The sequence below is a fragment of the Eurosta solidaginis genome, chromosome 2, assembly GCF_040869045.1.
Source record: "Eurosta solidaginis isolate ZX-2024a chromosome 2, ASM4086904v1, whole genome shotgun sequence".
NCBI classification, from domain to species: Eukaryota; Metazoa; Arthropoda; class Insecta; order Diptera; family Tephritidae; genus Eurosta; species Eurosta solidaginis.
Genome location: NC_090320.1, coordinates 98,621,619 through 98,643,817, shown reverse-complemented (window position 1 = coordinate 98,643,817; position 22,199 = coordinate 98,621,619). Strand labels below are relative to the sequence as shown.

Here is a 22,199-nt window from a genome sequence, read left to right as displayed (position 1 = left end):
AAAATAAAGCCTTTGAATGGAAGAAGGAGCGAGAAGTGGTTTTCCAAACATTGAAAGAGCGTTTGTGCACTGCCCCAATGTTGGCATATCAGATTCCTGGAGCAACGTTTATTCTAGATACAGATGGGAGTGGATATGCTATAGGAGGCGTTTGGTCACAACTGGTCGATGAACAAGAAAAAGTAGTTGCCTATTACAGCCGATGAAGTGGAAAACCAGAGAGAAACTATTGTGTTACACGGAGAGAGATGTTGGCATTGGTAGATTGCATTAAACATTTTCACAAGCACATCTACGGGCAGCGATTCCGCGTCAGGACCGATCACGCAGCGTTGAAATTGCTCCTGCAGTTCTGTAATCCAGAAGGTCAGTTGCCACGGTGGATCGAGAGACTACAAATCTATGACTTTTCCATTAAGCATCGAAAAGGTAGTACCCATGGGAATGCCGATGCAATGTCACGAAGACCACGTAGTTTGGAATGCAAACACTGTTCGAAAGCTGAGGCTAAGGAAGACATCATTGATGTACGGCTTATGACTATAACGAGTACGGATCAATGGGACATGGAACCACTAAGGAGGTATCAGCTCAAATACGCAGATCTGTCACATGTTATGCAATGGCTCGAACGAAACGGAAGACCAAATAGAGGGGGGTGTCAGCAGAGAGTCCTATTGCGAAGTCATATTGAGCACAGTGGAACAGTCTGCAATTGATATCTGGTAGCCTGCATTGAATATGGGAGAGTGAGGATGGTCAATGAAAGAGGAAACTGATAGTTGTTCCCAGGAGAAGGATTCCTGGCGTTCTCAGTGAGCTACATAACGGCCCAGGTGGAGGTCAAATTGGAATCACGAAGATACTCGCGAAAATTATGCAGAGATTCTATTGGGTTGGTTGCCGTCAGTCGGCCACTGAGTGGATTGCCAACTGCGAGGTTTGCAGCAGAGCAAAAGGTCCCAAAACTCGAAGTCATGGCCATATGAAGCAATATATTTCAGGTGCACTATTTGAGAGGATCGCCACGGATATCGCAGGTCCATTTCCTACTAGCAACCGTGGAAACAAATACGTACTGATGGTTATGGATTCTTTTGGCAAATGGCTTGAGGTATAGCCAATTCCAAATCAGGAAGAGGAAGTAGTAGCAGAAGTGTTTAAAAATAGTTGGTTTGCAAGGTATGGTGTACCAATGGAGTTACCTTGGAGGAGCATTTAAGAAAAGTAGTGGACAAGTTCCATAAAGAGTGGGATAGCAGAGCATGAGACAACGGGCCAAACTCTTGCAAAGATAATTTTTGGCCATGACTTTCGACTGCCAGCTGACTTGAAGTTTCAAATAAATGCCGATGCGAAAAGAAGTGCCAGGAAATCTCTGGTGTCGTATATGGTCAGAGCTATCTCATACAGACAACAATAAAAGATAAACTTTGTCTGAGGATTACCATTTATTTTAATTTTACATTTATATCTGTTCTTCCGATTATTCGGACATTACGAATGGGATAAGATTAGTGCTCAGCTCCATTCATGAAACATACGAAGTCTTCGGCACAGCCGAGGACATTTCCGTCCTTACCCTTTTTAATTTGTAATTGTCTGACTATACTTCTTGCAATATTTTTTGTGTATGATTCAGGCATGCTTAACCAACGAACCGATATCATTTCGTTACGATAATCAACGTTAATAAACGAAACAAAGTCATATCGTTTCGTTTATTAACGTTAAGAACGTCAAATTAACGTTAAATTGACGTTCTTAACGTCAATAAACGAAACGAAATGACTTTGTTTCGTTTATTAACGTTAATTATCGTAACGAAATGATATCGGTTCGTTGGTTAAGCATGCCTGGTATGATTATTCAAACATTGATATAATCTTCATTGGAGTGTGATTTTACGTGGCGCGTCCAAGCCCAGCGCACGACACGCTCAGCGGGGATGAGGCATTATGATACAATTTAACATAGGGAGATGCAAAGACTGACGCCCGCATCTTATGGTGATTAAACGCTACTGATGAAGTACCCCAGTTAGCCTTTAAACCGACAATAAATAAGTTTGTAATTCAAATATTACTTTGACATCTTTCCTTAAAATTACAAAAGTTGTACGCAAAAGTGACGCGACCGATACAATGGAAACTCAAATATGCAAATGATACTTATATCATTAAAATGGATAATTTCTCAATGTGAAATAAAATTTAAAAAAATAAGTACAAGACGCGATATGCCTCCGAAGAGAATTCAGGCCGCGCTCCTTTTTAATTACATGTTGTACGCCGACTCCGAACGTCATCGGAAAAGCAGATGAGTACTCACAGAGAGGCTTTTCATTTCAGAAATACACACGGACCGTTTGCCAAATCACTGCCGAGGGACGACCCAGCTTAGAAAAACTTTATTCTAATTGAAAAAACTTGTTTCTAAATGTTTGATTATGCTTTGCCCGGGAATTGAACTTAGGATCTTCGGTGAGATAGGCGGAGCGCGCTACCAGGAAACCACGGTGGCCGCCGTGTGAAATACATATGTACATCCCAAAAATGAATGAAAGTTAATAGTAATAAAAAAATTCATTACAAAAAAAATATATACCTCCATTTTTTGAATTACCATTGTGAAAAACCGCCGCCGTATTGTGGTGGTTCCGCGCTCCGCCTACCACACCGAAGATCCGGAGTTCGAGCCCCGGACAAAGCAACATCAAAAACTCAAAAAAAAGTTTTTTTCAATTAGAAAACAAGTTTTCTAAGTGGGGTCACCCCTCAGCAGTAATTCGGCAAACACTCAGGGTTGATTTCTGCCATGAAAGGCTTTTCAGTGAAAACGCATCTGCCTTGCACACGCCGCTCGTAGTCGGTGTAAAGCATGTAGGTCCCGTCCCTCCAATTTGTAGAAAAAATTAGAAGGAGCACGACGCAAATTGGAAGCCACGCTCGACCTAAAATTTCTACGGAGGTTATCTCGCCATGTACTTATTTATTTTTATTGTGAAAAACTCGCCATCCTCTTCTCTCAATGCATTAACTCCCCTGAAATTGAAGTGACAACGAAAACTCTTAAATAAACACATTTTATCTCACCTGTGTCGGGAAAATTGTATTTTTGTAATCGCATCTTTCTTCCGGAGACAACGTTCGTAATGATGTGTTCTTGCGGTGTGTGCTGGTAAATTCTATCCGTCCACTCACCAACTGTCACGATTTCACGTCCCTCCTGATAAATAGTACCCTCACGTGTCTGGAAGTTATAATACTATATTAATATAGGTAAATACAAAAGTGTAAAAATTCGGGTAGTGCTGGTATTTTCTTGTGGGCCTTGCCGAGTAGAACAAAAATGAGATAAAGAAATGTTTCCAACTCTTCCAAAAATCTCGCTTGGTTTTTATATTTTGTTTTCATGAACCTGTAACTCCGATATGTGTCAATGGATTTGAAATTTTTTAACGGCCCTTAGAGAAGAAATTTAGGCACTCCTAACCGGCATGCCTGGCCATTAAAGGCGACTGAAATCTAAATCCCGTACTCGGGCTGTATGCTGAGCTATATATATATATATACAGCCCAATTCTAAACGAAAATTCCGTGCGAGTTTTTTCCCTTCTCCCATTCCTCGTATTCTAAATAAAAATTCCTTGTGAGTTTTTTCACTTCTCCCTTTCCTCGTATTCTGAACAATGTTCGAAAAAGCGGAAACGCGTTATGGGAGAAAAGTAGGGAATGTAAGGGAGAGGGAGATTTCTCTGTCATTTCATAGGAGTTTTTTCACTAGTTAAATTAAAGGTGTTTAGGCCATCAAGCTAAACCCAAGAATGAGCACTGCCAACAGTGACCCAGCCTAATGTAAACTATCTGTGTTTGCTTCTATCTACTTTCGCGCACTAACACCAATGGCTATATATATGTCCGTGCAGGCGTATGCGTACCTGTGGGTGCGCGACTTTCCAATTTAACTTTCCAATTTAAATTACTTTCGTTCAATTACCCCTCAAAACCGCTTTTCGACGGAATTGAAGGGTGAACGCGTTTTACAAGAAACTCTTTCACTTCTTTTTTGGAAAGCTCCGCGATCACTGCAGCCATCAGCCCTGTTCTAGGTAAGATTTTCTTCTGTTTGCATACTTTAACATATATATATATATATAATTAATTAAACTGGATTAGCTTTTGTATATATTGTGAGTTAGCTTTGAAAGTGCAAATAATTAAATTGTTAAATTCTCTAGTTTAATCCGCTGTGTGTTCTTTTCCCTTTTTTCCCTTTTACAACGAGCGCAAAACCCCCTTGGGAACTCACTAGAGCTATCGAAGCCCCAAAAGGTTTTTACATGGTCCTACGACGCCGGAATAATTACAGACACGATTGAATTACCAGCGACCGACTGGATAAACACAGCACACCTGAGCGTTTCAAAAGCAACCATCAATATAACCACACAAAAGCGTTTCAAAAGCTAGCAGTTAGCTGCACCACACAAAAGCGTTTCAAAATTTAGCAGTTGGCACCACCTGAGCGTTTCAAAAGTAACCATCAATATAACCAAAAGCGTTTCAAAAGCTAGCAGTTAGCTGCACCACACAAAAGCGTTTCAAAAGTTAGCAGTTGGCACCACCTGAGCGTTTCAAAAGTAACCATCAATATAACCAAAAGCGTTTCAAAAGCTAGCCGTTAGCAGCACCACACAAAAGCGTTTCAAAAGTAACCATCAATATAACCAAAAGCGTTTCAAAAGCTAGCCGTTAGCAGCACCACACAAAAGCGTTTCAAAAGTTAGCAGTTAGCACCACCTGAGCGTTTCAAAGCGACAAGCATTACACCAGCAAACAAAAACGAGCGGTCAAACAAAGTCACAAAGGTACGTGGTTTGAGTTCAATTTTTTTTGTTTGTTTTTTGCACAAGTAGGGAATTTACTTATACTAACTTCCCGGCGTACCAATATCGCGATTTTATTAAATAAAAACCAGATAATTTTACGTATGTGTGGCACTTAAGTCACGCAGATTTACATAAAGTCTTTTGATTTAGTATTTTGTTTGCTGTAGCGCATATTTTCGAGTAATATTGCAGCCAGCTGCACAAATTCAACATAACCCCACTTTTTCACTGTAGTGTGGCAATTTCTTTGCAACAACACTTTAACGCACTTTATCACAAGTCACTGCCAATATTTTAGAAACACTAAACACTTAAGTGTAATAAATTGAACCAATTCTTTAGGTTCTGACGTAAACCAGCGTTACTACCATTAAATCAAAGTCACTTAACCATATTTTCTTGTATACACAACACTAACACTGCGGTGAGTTGGGTGACAAGAGTGTTCGCATAAAAGCACAATCAGCTGAGAAAAAAAATTATTAAAGGCAATATACACAGAGAAAAATCTGCGTGTTTACCCCCTTAGCGGCAATCCATTATATTGGGCATATACCCACTAGCTACATCGTCCTATCTTAAGCTGAACGTGCCTTCGTGAACTACCCTATTAACAAGTTAGATCCATTTTGCCCTTAATCTCAGTACTGATACCATGTCGAAAGCGATGGAAAGTTACATCAGGGTGGCTGATGAAGTCATAGAGTTTGAAGCTGACTTCAACTCCACACCCGACTCCGAGCATACCAAGTATACTCTGGCTATCCAGCAAGAAGAGTTAAAGGCAAAGTGGAAAAAGGCAAAAACAGCCCATGATGAGATATTAGCTGGGGACACTCTTGAGGAAAAAAATATATCAGCTGTTAAGATAAAACACAAAAGTGCTTATGCAGTCTACTTGCGTTGCATGTCAAACATATCAACGCGACAGGCCACATTCAACAAACCCGACCCTAAGCCCGAAGAACAGCACGAAAGGGATACAAATATGCGTCTACCTCCGTGTGACACTGATGTGTTCAAGGGAGATTACTTATCCTGGCCTACATTCAGAGACCTCTTTACGGCCATATATATTTTAAATAAGCGACTCACCCCGGTAGAGAGATTGTACCACTTGATACAAAGGACCCAGGGTGAGGCTAAAGAGATAGTGCAAAAGTGCCCACTCACAAACGAAGGTTTCGGTATAGCGTGGCAAAATCTGGTAGACAGATACGAAAACAAACGCATACTAGTGAACACTCAGCTGAAAACGTTGTTCAGCTTAGAGGCGGTTGAAAAAGAATGCGGCACTTCAATTATAAAGCTGCAGCGAGACATCAACAACTGTATCGCATCCTTAAAGACACATCAAATCGACGTGTCCAATTGGGATGCGATTATAACTTATTTGTGCTCAACGAAATTACCAAAAAGCACACTAGCCTTATGGGAGCAAACGGTTCAAAATAAAACAGAAATATCCAAGTGGGAAGACATGGATAAATTTTTACAGAACCGTTTCCAGACACTTGAGACAGTCTCTGGCATAACTGAGGATAGCCTGGAAACCAAGAACCCGAAACCCCATAATGGTAGACAATCCACTGAAAACTCTCACAGAAAGCTAGGTGCTTTTAAGACGAGTGTAACCAAAGGTGCGTGCAAGATGTGCAAATCCACTGAGCACAAACTACAACATTGCCAACGGTTCCGCACATTGTCGGTTTCCGATAGAATCACCTTCATTAAAAACAAGAAAGGGTGTATTAACTGCCTATCCTCAGGACATACTGTGTCTAAGTGTTCAAGCTCCTACAATTGCGCCACCTGCAAGCAAAGACACAATACGCTCCTACATATTCAGGCAACGGACACCAACCAAAACGCAAACAACAATAATACCAACCCTGGCCCATCTGCCCAATCGCAACAGAGGCGCACCTATTCCAATAACCAAAGCACTGGAAATAACCAAAGCAATGGAAATAACCACTTCAAGGCCTGCTTTACAAACACAAGTAAAGGGGTTTTACTAGGTACGGCCCGCATCAATATATTCCACAACAACACCAACTTCTCCGCGCGGGCACTTATAGATTCGGGGTCAGAATGTACTTTCATAACTGAAAGACTTAAGCGTCGCATAAACTTGCCATCTCAGCGGATGTCTGCGTCAGGCATGTGTCAGGCATCACCAATCAAGTGTCAGCACAAGTAAAGGAGGCGTGTCATATACAGCTGCGGTCTCCAATTGATCCGACAATAAATATTGCCACCACCGCGCTTGTGCTGCCGCAACTAACTGGCAATCTACCAACATGCAAGGTGGATGCCATGGCCATGCAGGCCTTCCCGAACCTAGTATTAGCTGACAAACGTTTTTTTGTCAATGAGCAAGTCGACCTGATATTAGGAGGCGACATTTATGCACAGGTGATGTTAGGGGGAATAAAGAAAGACGTGTTAGGAACACTGCTGGCCCAAGAGACGGTATTCGGCTGGATATTGACCGGCCAAACCGAAACAATCTCACCCAGCGAGAAATATGTGTCCTTTGTCAGTGAAGTGCAATTAGACAGAGAGCTACGATCATTTTGGGAAACAGAGGAAGTCCCCAAGGACAAAACGTACAACCATGATGACAAGTATTGTGAAGAATTGTATAAGAACACAACGATTCGAAATGATGAGGGTAAATATATTGTATCCTTGCCTTTTATACAGGAATTTCCAAAACATAAACAACTAGGTCCCTCATTAAAAATTGCGTGTTCACAATTTTTCCGAATGGAAATGCGTTTAGCTAAAGACCCACCATTACAGTCAGAATACAACAGGGTCTTAGCAGAGTATGAAACCTTGGGACATATGTCCCGGGTACCAACACACATCCCCGCTGAAGACTGTGATACCTATTTTTTACCACATCATGCCGTCAAAAAGGAAGAAAGCACAACAACCAAAGTGAGAGTGGTGTTCAATGCGTCATCATCAACTGCAAACGGAGTCAGCCTCAACGACATCCTCCATCCGGGGCCAGTTCTACAGAATGATTTAACCATTCTCATATTAAGGTGGCGTTTCTTCAAATATGTCTTCAATAGCGACATAGAAAAAATTTACAAACCGATTCTGGTACACGATGATCACACTAAGTATCAACGGATTGTATTCCGAACAGAAAGTACGCAGCCCATACAACTATATGAGTTGAAAACGGTCACCTTCGGAGTCAACTGTGCTCCGTACCTTGCAATACGAACACTGCTCCAGTTAGCGGACGACGTGGAACACAGCTACCCTATAGCATCAGATATACTACGAAATGCAATGCCACATGTCATGGAGGTCACACTATTACCGACACCATTAAAGCAAGCGATGAAATAACTACAGCCCTGGGGACAGCAGGATTTTCGCTGAGGAAATGGACCGCAAACTCAAACAAACTACTTAAAGGCCTACCAAAGGCTCACCTCCTAAACGAAGATTTCCTAGACTTCGAGGATACCAGTATGGTTAAAGCACTTGGCACCAGGTGGAACGCCCACGCAGATACCTTTTACTTCAAAACGAAACCCATAGAGGAACAGTCTAGTTTTACAAAACGGAAAATTTTGTCGGCGATAGCAAAATTATTTGACCCCTTAGGGTGGCTGGCACCATTCGTGGTTACCGCCAAAATGTTGATGCAAGGCATCTGGCTAGAGGGAACAGGCTGGGATGAAACCGTGTCGCCAGTATCGCTGGATCGGTGGCAAAGTTTCATTGAAAGTTACCAGCACATAGAAAAAATTAAGATCCCACGCTGGGTACACTTTTCACCAACAGCCATAGTGGAGATCCACGGATTCTGTGACGCGTCAGAAAAAGCATACGCAGCCACCGTCTACCTGCGCGTCAATATTAATGAGCAAATATTTGTAAGCCTGTTGTTAGCCAAATCAGAGTCGCGCCAGTAAAAACTATCTCCTTACCAAGACTAGAACTTTGTGGAGCAGTTCTCCTTTCAGAAACCCTAGAGTCTATCAACAAGAACCTTAATTTAGGCAAACATAAAACCTTATTATGGACTGACTCAACGATTTTCCTAGCCTGGTTACGGAAACCACCGTGTTCATGGTCAACCTTCGTGGCCCACCGTGTGACGAAGATAATAGACCAAGTTGGGAACACGGACTGGCGTCATGTGGACTCATCGTCCAACCCTGCAGACTTAGCCAGTAGAGGCTTTTAGCGCAAGAACTAGTGAACAATTCCTTGTGGTGGGAAGGCCCATCTTGGCTGCAGCAAGATGGCAAAGAATGGCCAAACCAGGAAATAAGCTACAGCACAACCATGGAAGAAAAAAGGTTACAAGTCCACACAACCTCGCTTAACCGAAAAGACGAAGATATTGTAGACAGGTTTTCCGACCTTTCCCGGGCTTTAAGAGTTGTGTCCTATGTTCTACGGTTCTACAAAAGGACTCATCTGAAAACCTCCTTCAATGAAACATCACTGACGATTTCACCCATGGAGATTAAAGCAACGATGTGTCGACTGATCGGCAATGCTCAACGAAGCCATTATGCGGAGGAGTACAGAACACTCAAAGAAAAAGGGTCAATCAAGCCAAAGAGCGATTTACAACCCTTGCACCCATTTCTCGATGAGGACGAGACAATCAGAGTCGGGGGGCGGCTCGAGGCGTCCAAGGACCTCTCGTATAACGAACGCCACCCCATAATTCTGCCTTATCACAGTGGACTGTCTCGTCTCATCACACGATTTGTCCATAAAATCTCGTTACATGGGGGAAATCAGCTTATGCTGCGCCTGATCCGCACACAGTACTGGATACCTCGCGTGAAAAATATGATACGATCAGAAATTCACAAGTGCAAGGTATGCGCAGTGCATAGGAAACAGGCGCAAACACAATTGATGGGCATTCTACCGACCGAACGAACCACCTATACCCGGGCATTCACTAACACCGGGGTAGATTTTGCCGGCCCCTTTGAGATAAAGAATTATCAAGGGTGAGGCTGTCGCGTGTCCAAGGGATATGTCTGCCTCTTTGTGTGTTTCTCCACTAAGGCCATCCACTTGGAAGCGACTACCGATCTGAGCACCCGGTCATTCTTGGCGGCTTTTGCCAGATTCGTCGCGCGACGAGGCTGCCCGAAGAATGTGTATTCCGACAACGGAACCAATTTTGTCGGGGCATCCAGAGCCCTCAGGGCGGAGTTCAAAACCTTCATGGCTGACTCACGCGCCGAGGTAGTAACAACCTATACATACCAAAACCTGAACTGGCATTTTATTCCAGCGTCTGCTCCTCATATGGGGGGTTTGTGGGAAGCGGGACTGAAAAGTTTTAAATATCACTTCAAAAGGGTAGCATCCAACCTTAAATACACTTTTGAGGAATTTTCTACCCTGCTTTGCAGGATAGAATCCTGCCTCAACTCCCGCCCCCTAACGCCCTCTTCCAATCAACCGTCCGACCTAGAACCACTAACCCCGGGGCACTTTTTAATAGGGGGACACCTATTAGCACCCCCGGAGCCAGACGCGAACGAAAACCCCGAATCAATTATTAATCGATGGCACCGACTAAAGGCCCTACACCACACATTTTGTCGACGATGGAAGACGAAATACCTCGTCGAACTTCAAAAAAGGAATAAATGGCGCCAACCTAAAGCAAACATGAAGCTAAACGATCTAGTTGTCATAAAAGAAGACAACCTGCAACCCAATGAGTGGAGGCTCGGGAGGGTTATCAACCTCCATCCGGGATCGGATGGACGAGTACGAGTAGTGGATCTCATGACGGCAAAGGGGAAGGTCACAAGACCCCTCACTAAACTAGTGCTACTCCCATCCAGCGAAGAGGATCAGGGATCTAGAGAGCCGTAACCGAACCCACGACCCAGTCCCGAAATATATAACCTACGATAAAACAACCATCCCCCCCCCCCCTCCCCTCATTGTAAATTTGTCTTACAAAATCTTTAATAATTATATAAGACATACCGAAACTTTAATTGGTCACCACATTTCGCGTTATATGTTACTTTTTATTGAACATTTTATTACTAACCTCCTATATATGACACTACCTTGAGAAGACATGATGGAAACTCTTTCCAATCTACACATGTTTTCTGTGTCTTTCTAAATATGCCACTCTAAATGTATCCTTACGGCGTCGAAGCGTAATGTACTACCAGTTGCGCCACAATTATACTCGGAGAGTTGAATCCTTTCTGCTTGTAATATTTATGCCTTTGAAATCAGTGTATCAAAGGTCAACTCTTGGTTAAATGGTGTTCAGTGCGTATACAGGCTTAATACACCGCTATCCAAAACTTATCATATTGAGGGTAAGGGGTTACACACCATCTCCCCCAGGGCTAAGAGTCCCTAAGGTTTGCTTTATCTTCAAACGACACATAAAACCATCGTCAGTAATAATAAAAAAATAGCAAAAATTAACGTAGCCAAATTTATTTCTTTATACTCCCACAACGTAACAAAATAATTTGGAAACCCACTCATCAAGTGAAACAACATTTCGTTTATGTACCGCCAAACTTCTTTGGGAGAAACAATTTTCTTTTTGGGACATGGTATAGCGCAAATATCTTTTTGTTAGGAATATTGAAGGGTACTTTGCAGCTATAGTGCAGCGCCGTTACTATTCATACCCAATGCCTCCAAAAGATATAGTCAAGGGATCGAACAAGGGTATATAAATTGAGGTCGCAACGTTAAATATACATTTATTTTCTCCCTCCTCTATAAGTGTCTTAAACTACCATTGTTGTAGTTACTTACCTGGCTTTGGTAAACTTGTCGTGGCAATTTGTCTGTGATCCTGCCTGCAATTGTCGTTGTTGCTGAGGCTGTGAAGCGTTTCACGCTTAAGACCTGAAAAACATGTAAAATTTAAGGTAACTGTTATTATATATTTAATTATTAACACAACTTCAGAGTACTACGCCGGTGTTTTGAACTTGGGATCTGAAGCAGTGGACAAAACACCAACGCTATTCTGACAAATTAATTCTGTTTTACCTACAGAGGTGATTACAGGAACAGCTGGAATATTGTTTGCTGTGTCCTCAAAAATTTCAATTGTTCCGTTGTCAATCAAGTAGAATTTTTAAGTTTCGTTCTCATGCATTTTGATTTATGTGGTATTTTCGCTTAGCACAATTCCTCTTTTGGTTTCATACTCTATATCGGCACAATTTTGAAAAAAAAAAAAAATAGCTTGTGTGGAACAAACATATGAGTTTCGTCTCGTGCCCAAATTCCCACTTCAATTAGCAATGCAATTAATAAACTGTACGATAGTTTATAAATTTCCATAGAATTGCTGCAATGCCACTTTACTAAGACAAATTGACTAACAAATATACGGAATGTTTCATTTCATTGACATACTCTCAAGTGGTCATTTAACTGAAGACGCTAATTAAAACGATGCACTAAAATAGATATAGAAAGAAGCAGCAGTGACACATGAATTCGGAGCGACTTTTCACTTTGCACAGCTCCTCTACACCAGCTTCAAGCAGTATGCAGATGAATTTTTTCACTACCCCCTTTCAGAGTATGAATTAAACTGGTCACTATGTTTTTTTCATTTCGGAAATCACATAAACCGGTCCTCTATCCAGCGGCGTATTTCGAGAAACATATTTGGTAAATTTCGTTGTGCCTTCACAGCGGTAAACAATATTTAGAGCATTATCTATGAGTGTAATTGTTAAAAGAACGGAATCGTCTTTTTCATCGCAATCATTCGCTTGACGTGGTTCATCCGTTTCCGGCGAAAGATATGTAACAACACCAGCCCCTTCATATGCATTTACATTAAATCTAGGGTATTCTCTTCACAAATGGCACCATCGCCCAATACGGTATAATTCCCATGCGACCAACGTTGTATTTGCATATAATACTTGGGATCACTAGCATTTGGACCAGCCAAGTCAAGATCCGTAAAATCACGTAATAACGCAAACATTTCCTCACTTGAAAAAAGTGTAATTAGGGTTGAAATAGTTTTACTGGCGCTTCCAGCGCTTCGTAATTATGCGCATTCGCTGGTCATTCTAGACGTCATTTTAATTACATATCGGATAAGAGTTGCCCTAACGCCTCTTCGAACGTCTCACGTCTTAAAAATTCATATACACAAATTTCTGAATTATCTTCAATACGTTTTCGAATACTATTTTTTGTTTGTGTTTTTAAGTACACTACGTTAATGATTTCGTCCAAATGAACTGCAGGCTGATTTCAAGGTGAATTAAATTCAAGCTTCCCAAATGGCCGCATTATATCGGTAATTACATCATCATTAGATGCGCCATGAAACCAACCGTTTATGGTGAGACGAGGATAACCGAAGGATGTGACCTCACCCACTTGATAAAATGATCGTGAACCAACTTTTTTAAGCTTAGAAATGATAAACAGGCATGACATTAAAGATGTTAAAGATGTTAGATAAACGATATGCTTTTTTTTCCGTTTCACTTAGCACCCTTTTGTTGACTTAATTGGAAAATATCCTTCTACTGTGCTATTTATTTAAGATTTTCCTCCGAGGTGGAAAATTTCTATCACAATGCCAATAAAATATCCACCAAGAAAAACCTTTGCGTTGCTGCACTCGTTCACTGAGCATTCCACATGTTGTCTTATCCATATCAGCATCCATTAAAATCGTATCATGACGCCGTAAATAATCCGCCATTAGCTCCTCAAGTTGATATTCAACTTTTTTCCGTATCATATAACTTACTACTTGATTGCCTAGCAAAATTGAAATTAAAATATTGACGTACATTCATATTAATATCGTTACCTTTCCAATAAATGTCACGTTTTAGAAGTAAATGAATTTGACACATCACGCTTGCAAAGCCAACAATATGCACAGTATTCCTCTGGTTGGAAATCCACGTTTGGTCGGGGATACATACAGCTTTATTATATTGTGGAAAAGGATGTGGGTCTGGCTCGTTCTCAGTTGTAATCGGTGTAATCCATTCTTCTTGCGCCAGAACTTCCTGTTCTGTGTTAGTAATCGATATTACGCTTGGAGTAGCATTTTCATCATGAATACTGAGATTCGTGTGCTGCCGCTGGCTGCTGAACGGAAGTGGCATTGGCTTCAACAGTTCCGTGTGTATAACCTTTATAGCCGCACCAGCTCCTCATGTGTGCGACTCAATAAATCACCAGCGGATACATCCACATTCCTCATCTGACTGCTGGTTTCACGCTCCACCATGTCGATTTCTGCGCGACTCTCCACGCGTCGCAAGGGATATGGCGCTGGATAAAGTTGGTGTTGTTTCGCGTGCCAAAGGCTATCCGGTGTTACACCACCCATTCCGCTCAATACACCTCCACTATAATAGTCGCCATCGATTCTGCTAGGATGTAATGGCGTTGAGGAGGCTAAGTTATCATTCCCACCCGAAATATGTCCATTGCTGGCATAACTGCCACCACGATCTGAAAGTGTTGTGGTTTTCGCGTATTTGGTATCGTGCGCTGTGCCATAGTACGAAGTCGTGAGTTTACCCAAAGGCTGATCATAATTGCCTTGTGCTAAGCGTTGTTGTTGTTTTGGTTGTGCTGCTATCGTCTGCTGTTGCTGCTGCAACAGTAAAGGATTTTTTGTGTGCATCCGATGGATATGGTGTAACGATGAGATTGCTTTTAGGTAAATTGCGTACATTCCGAAATTGATGCTTCATCTATATTTAGAAGCATGCAATTGGGATTTTAAATGCGTTGAAGCGCAATGTAAATCACCCATCCAAATGCTGCAGTTTACAAAATCAAGCTGATGCTGTATGAAGGTAAGACCACGTTGTACATTTTCTTTAGCTAATTTTTGGTAACAAAATTACAAGCAGCAGTTCTATCAGTGAGAAAGAAAAAGAAAGTTAATAAGGTGTATAAAATTTCAATCGCTGCGTACCTCGTTTTTTTCCTTCTCAATGACAGGAAATTCATTGAAGGGTAATACAATCCACTTACAATAACACAATGTACACTACAAAATCCATATGGTGTTGCCAGATGCTAAGGCGGCGCAAAATCGGGAAAAACTCAATCACATGTTTTCCCCCTTTCCCTCTTCCTTTTTGGGCCGTGTTTTACGGATTTTAACAAAGGTTATTAAAATGCTCCCACTAGGGGGGATGATGATTTAACCCCTTTGAAGGCGAAAAAAGGGAAATTTATAACCTGAAAGAAATGATCTTCTCTAAAATATCCTATTACCACCCAGATCAAATACACCTGATTTCTTATAGTGGGGTTAATGTACAATGTATTTATCACACTTTATAATAGCTTTTTGCTGATTACACTATTCAAATATAAACTTATGAGCGGAAATGTATAGTCAGATGTAGGGGCGTATAGGGGCGGAACGCCTCAACCGATGCCCCCCCCCCCCCCCCCCCCCCGAGGACGGCGGCAGGCCAAGTAACCGTCGTTTTACACAAATAGGGCTCGGCTTTATAATCAAAGGCAACCAGTGCCGGATCTCCGGGCGAGTATAGTACTCGAAGAAATAATTCTTCTTTCGCACCACCTGGGTGCAATCAGTCATCGCCTGAAAGAACTCAAAGGCCACGGGACAACGCGATAGATCCAGTGGAGTCGGATCCCGAAGAAAAATCCCCCAATCGGAGAAAGCCGGCACCAGAACCTTGCCTGAGCACGTGCGCCGACTCCGACCGTCAGGTGTCCCTGCCCCTCGTGCAGGCTCCGCAGCTCCCTTCCTCCGTCCAACTCGTGGTACTGGCTTCACAATCTATAGAAAACAAATGAAAAATAAGAGAGTTTCAATCAATGTTTATCTCAGATTAAGGAATAAATAAAACTGACCTCTGTTTTCTTTGGCACGTTCGGCATCCTCGATGCTGCTTTAAAATTATTAATTACCCTGCAAAAACGCTCTCGTCATTCCACGTCATTTGACTAGTCATTTGACAGTCATAGGTTATTTTCATAATCACATTTGCTTGGGCGCGGGTAAGTTTTATGACCTAATTTTTTGTAGGGTGCCCACACAACCAAATACGTTCCACAAAGTCATACCCGTGCACCATCTGTTGGCAAAATACTGACAGCCGGCCGAAAGCTTACCGCGTGGCTACACTTAAAGCCAAATTTGTCAGATCGCACACGAAGCGCACCGTCATAGAGAAATACTTGCCATTTTAAACAAATCGCGTGGACATAAAGATAATTTACATAAAAACCACGTTGTATATCGAATTTGTGTTCAAAATAAATCAAAAAAAAAAAACACAAAATCAAGGCTCTTGTGCAGCTAACTGCCTAAGTAATTGTAGCTTGTTGCCAACCTCTTGCGAATATCTTCTCGACACCCAACTCCCCTCACGCATGATGAAATCCCCTCAAATTCTAAACCCTGACCAATGACAATTACCCCTTTTCAGGTCCAGTATGACACGGTATACGACTCTACGCAGGAGGGCGGAACGCATGGCCCAGCGGTACCCGAAACCATGCCACCTGTGCGACAAGCGACACCCGATCCGGTTATGCCCGGTCTACCGAGCCAAATCGCCCGAGGAACGGCAAAGGGAAGCCGCATTAGGACGGTACTGCGGCAATTGCCTGTCAGTAGCACACCGCACCGCCGACTGCACGAGCAAAGGACGTTGTCACCAGTGCCAAGGGGACCACCACACCACGTTGCACCAGAGCTTCGACAATCCGGAGCCCCAGGAAGTTGATACCAGGCCATGGAGCGTTCAGATGGATAGCGAGGACGAACATATTCTGTCTCTTCAAGCATCAGAAATAGGAACTGACAGCGGACCACGCGAGCTAGAAGAAGGAGAGTTGGACGAAGCTGGAGCGGAATCACGGTCTTTCCGCCCGGCCACCAGTAGGAAGGTGGAACCAAGGAAGTTCCGGCCCCCACTCGCACACGAACGCCGCAAAGATGGAGTGGAATCACGGACTTTCCGCCCATCAACTACACACCAACGTCACCAAAGAGGGAGGAAGCGGGGCTCAGATCGTCACAAGGGAATAGCGGAATCACGGACTTTCCGCAGCCCGAACCGGCGTCAACGCACACGAGGAGCGGAATCCCGGACTTTCCGCCCCCGTCAAGGATACGAGTTAGAGAGAGTAGGTTCGCAGGGCCAGCTTGAACGACATTCTCGACGACTGCCATCTACCTTCAGAACGGGGCAAATTACGCGGGAGATCGTAGCACTTCGGCCCTTTACATCGATATCGCCAACTGCCGTGATCAAAATCGAGGCGCGAGGGCGGTTGCACCTGATACGCGCACTCATCGACGCGTGCGCCACAACTTCTATAATTTCACGCGACCTAGCTCGACAGTTACACATCGACGAGGAAAACTACGGCTCACAACGAGGGTGCCTCTTGCGAATAAGGGGTAAACATGGGCAGAACCGTAGGCTCACGATTCACGCTACGATCGTTCCCAACTACGCCCGTGTGAGTCCAAGTGCGAACGTCGACCCTTCGGTCGCGACACCGTATACCCATATGCAGCTCGCCGATCCAACATTTTTTGTGTCAAGTCCGGTTCGACTCGTGTTGGGAGCCGATATATATCCGGAGCTGATACTGCCGGGCACATTGCCATCTACGTTTGGCCCTTTTTTAGCGCAGAGCAGTATATTTGGCTGGCTCTTGTCTGGAGCATGCCGCTCCTAAATCTGCCTCAACCCTCGAACTAGCTTCACGTGCCATTCGTGTGAAAAGAGGTGCAAAAAATTTAACTCAACCACGTACTATTTCCTAACGTTTACTTTTTCTTTACTACAGCTCCACGATTTACGGATGGAACCGAAATACCAATTACTGTGTCAAGCAAAAGACCGCCATGCCGCTGCCCTTATTGGGACATCCATGAATTTTGTTCATTTATATATTAGTTAGTATTAAGTTGATCAGGGAAGATGGCCGCAAGGATCTACCGATGTTGCTTCTAGCAAGGGGGGCCGGCATGTTTAGGCCATCAAGCTAAACCCAAGAATGAGCACTGCCAACAGTGACCCAGCCTAATGTAAACTATCTGTGTTTGCTTCTATCTACTTTCGCGCACTAACGCCAATGGCTATATATATGTCCGTGCAGGCGTATGCGTACCTGTTGGTGCGCGACTTTCCAATTTAACTTTCCAATTTAAATTACTTTCGTTCAATTACCCCTCAAAACCGCTTTTCGACGGAATTGAAGGGTGAACGCGTTTTACAAGAAAGAAACTCTTTCACTTCTTTTTTGGAAATCTCCGCGATCACTGCAGCCATCAGCCCTGTTCTAGGTAAGATTTTCTTCTGTTTGCATACTTTAACATATATATATATATAATTAATTAAACTGGATTAAATTGTTAAATTCTCGAGTTTAATCCGCTGTGTGTCCTTTTCCCTTTTTTCCCTTTTACAACGAGCGCAAAAACCCCTTGGGAACTCACTAGAGCTATCGAAGCCCCAAGAGGTTTTTACAAAAGGGAATGTATAAAAATAGTTAAAGGAAATTGGTTCTTTTAAGAAAGAACACCTATTTGTACAAAATTGTGCTAAAATATGTATTTACATTCTACCACAATATTCTCACTGTTAATACAACAACAACAACAACCACAATATTCTTTATTTTAAGTCGAAAAGTATATCATAAGCAACGGAAGAGCTCTTCGTATATTTGATGCAGCCATCCAGAAATTGCGCACGGATTTTTAAGAAGGTTTAAATAGGTTTTGGCATATGATGAAAGACTAATTCAACTCGACTTGGCCGCCAGAATATAGTTTTGCTGAATGAAAGCAGGCAACTCCGGCAGATTTGTGTTATCCCGCCGTCTTCTTCTTCTTATGCTCCTCTGTTGATGTTGCTGTGGCACCAATTCGTTACTCATTTCAGTGAATACCACATGAAATGCAATACTATGCATTGTTTATATTTTATTTCTTATTTTCAAACAAATTCGCAACAATAAATAAACTTTTCTATTTTTTAAACAAAATAAGAATTGAGCAACGAAATTTCAATTTACAAAACAGCTGACTTCGAAAATTCGAAATTCCTATTCCCCAATTATTCTTCTCACTAGGAGAAAAGAATTGGAGGAATTTTTCCGCGGGAATAAAAAAATCCGCGAGAACAAGATTCCGCGAGAATATTTAGAATTGGTGTGATATTCTTTTCGTCGTTCAAAGAGAATACGCTTAAATCGAGCAAGTTCTCGTAACTTTCGATTTCTAGTACAATGACCACAAAGAGGGAAGCGCAAGTCGGAGCCTCGGTGACGGTTGTAGGGTAAAAAGGGACTTTTTCAATTAACATTTATATGCGTATATATCATCCGGCAGATGTAAATAAGGACTCCTTATATGAGAAACTAGGCAATATATTGTAAGCAAAGATTTCTAAAATATAAGATGATGCATTGTAGACCTCTGGAACTTTGTGGAACTTTTGGGGGGGGGGGGGGGGGGGGGGCAATTCACCATACGGGGGAAGGCGATTTAGTCGCCACTACTTCGTATGCGCATTTCTCTGCGCTCTCTTTCAGCATGCATCAATTTCGACATAACTATAAAGGCCATCTTGCTCACATCAGTCCAACAATCTAATGGAAAGCTCCTCTCCAAAAACTGTGTACAGAGAGTCTTTCGCCGTAAAAACGATTGTAGTGAAACATTATATGTTCTGCGCTTTCCAATTCGGAGGTACTGTGTGGGTAGAAAGGATCCTCCTCTACCCCACGCTTATGTAGATACTCCTTGAAGCCGCCGTGCCCGCTCAATATCTGTGTGAGGTGGTAATTTAGTTCGCCGTGTTTTCGCTCGTACTATTCCGCTATATTCCGAGCTAGGCTGAAGGTCCAGCGCCCTTTTCTCAATTCTTCCCACCGTTCTTGCCACCTCACTATTGTTCGTGACCTTGCGCTTTTCTTACCATATTCAGATGGTCGGCTGATTCCAATGCCATACAGATCGGTCATTTCACCTGACAGTAGATCTACTGGGATTTTCCTGGATAAAACATGGACCGTGTCGTCGGACACCGTTCGATAAGCACATGCTATTCATATAGCAATAATGCCAGCCTACCGCATAGTATATCTTTTTGGTGGACCTTTTTAGATCCGTGCCATACTGGTGCTGCATACAATATTATAGAGCTGGCTACGTTGGATAATATATGACGGGTAGCTTCCCCTGGGCCGCCGATGTTGGGCATTATTCGCGTTAGGGCTCCACTAACTCTAGAAAATTTTGATAGGTCTAGCGCAACGAATAGTGTCCTATGATTTCAAATGCAGTGAAATAGGGAAGCAGAATGGTTTCACTTATCTTGGCTACTGGAGAGATATCGGACGACAAGATTCTCCTATGTTAGCTGGTTTCTCAGGCTTTAATAGCGGAACCACCCTGGCCATTTTCCATTCTTCGGGGATGACGAAGGTGAATAGGGACAGGTTTAAGATATGCGCTAGGTAATTAAGTCCCTCGTTGCCTAATTTTTTAAGCATCGTCATGGCTATGCCGTCTGGGTCTACTGCTTTAGATGGTTTAGCATGAACGATGGAATCTTAAACCTTTTGGCGGCGATGGTATTGAGGACGAGCTGTGTTTATGCTTGTGTGCACGTCTGTCTGGCTTTGTCAACCGTATAATTCATTACATATTGTCGGCGGAAAGCGCTGGCGCTTTTTTCGCATCCGACAGCTTTCTATCGCCAAAGACGATGGAAATTTTGTCATTGTGCTTAGTCGGGTTCGAGAGGAGAGCGAGGAGGAGGAGGGCAGTTTGACGGATGACACGGGGGGCGGGGATGCGTCTTCAATCTCCTCGCTAACGCTGGATAGACTTAGTGGTTACACTGGAGAGGCGCCCATGTCTGACGAAGACGGCGATTTGAAAGTGGTGTAGGTGGTCGGTGCTCAGCTCAGTGCGGGTCCTACAAATCAACCTCCACCATTGTAAAGCAGCATCTGCTACGCTGCTGCTCCAGTTTTCCAGTGGGCGGCTGATATAGCCCTTATCCAAGAGCCTAGGGTAGAAGGGCATAAGATATGCGGGCTGAAAGCGGCAGGACTGACGTTAGTGAGTGGTGCCAGGTGAGTGGTGAACTAAATTTTCTTTTCTACCCCAGTTTAGCGACGAGGATGCTACAACTATAGCGTTCGGTCAGTGGTACTGCTGTTATATAGTTGCCAAAATAGGCAAGAAAATTGGTTTTTGGAAGAGATCATGCAAATTTATCAGTAGAAAATACAAACTGAAAGTGTATAAATCCATCATAGAGCCGCATTTCATATATTGTCCCACAATATCCCTTATGGCCAATGTAACTCAGGTAGATAAGCTACAAGTTATGCAAAATAAAGCTATGAGATTTATATTAAACATGAGGTATGATACTCCCATTAATAACATGATAGAAGCACTAAACTGGTTGAGTATAAAACAGCTCATATTCTACCACAGTATGAAATTTGTATTTAATATTAATCACGGTAAATTACCAACATACCTCAGCGAAAAGCTTATATATGTAAATGATGCACATTCATACGTAATCAGAGAAAACAATAATTTTAGATTACCTCTTTTCAATACAGAAGTGGACAAGCAAAATATATTTTATAAGGGCCTGAAATATTTCAATGAACTTCCTAATCACATAAAAAGTAGTAATAACTTCAATACTTTTAAAAAAAGTTTATTGGAGCATTGTAAAACTCTTCCAATAAGATAAAGTTTTTTCTTTTATGTTTTTTACATGATATACCGATACTGGAGCGCGAAAAGGGAATGGTAATATTGGTAGCAGCGAAATACAATGCACCCGGCCATAAGGAAAAGAAAATCAGCCGCCACCTGTAACTCCAGACAGTTCCAACAACTCATTTCGCTGGAATTCGGTATTTTCAGCCTATATTTACTGTTGCTGATCGGAATCACTCGCATTCCGACAGCATTAATATAACAATAAAATTATATGATGTGTAACCAAAATAAGGTCAAACAAAAGTTGGAGCAGGGGGGATTGGAAACACGTCCTTTTCAACCTCCCATTATATTTGAGCTGTGCTGATGGGAATCTTCATGCATTCCGACAGCGTCTTTACTAAACAAAGTTGAGGGGTGATTGGGTATACTTTATTTTCAATTTCTAACATCCAAAGACATGTTTAGCTGTGTTGATCGGTGACCAATACATTCCGGCAGCTTAAAATACAAATATAATTGAAAAATATAAGTTCC

The 22,199-nt window shown here is 42.5% G+C and overlaps 1 protein-coding gene and 1 pseudogene across 10 annotated transcripts in view; both read right to left on the bottom strand.

Moving 5' to 3' along the window:
- LOC137240104 (uncharacterized) overlaps positions 1-22,199 on the bottom strand; it is a 1,657,600-nt gene that overhangs the window by 679,075 nt on the left and 956,326 nt on the right. For all 10 annotated transcript variants that reach the window (XM_067766027.1, XM_067766030.1, XM_067766026.1 and 7 more), the window contains one exon: positions 3,096-3,252. In XM_067766027.1, the coding sequence (XP_067622128.1) occupies positions 3,096-3,252 (157 nt within the window). The remainder of the gene's footprint in view (positions 1-3,095; positions 3,253-22,199) is intronic.
- Positions 12,465-13,547, bottom strand: LOC137242297 (prolyl 3-hydroxylase sudestada1-like; annotated as a pseudogene).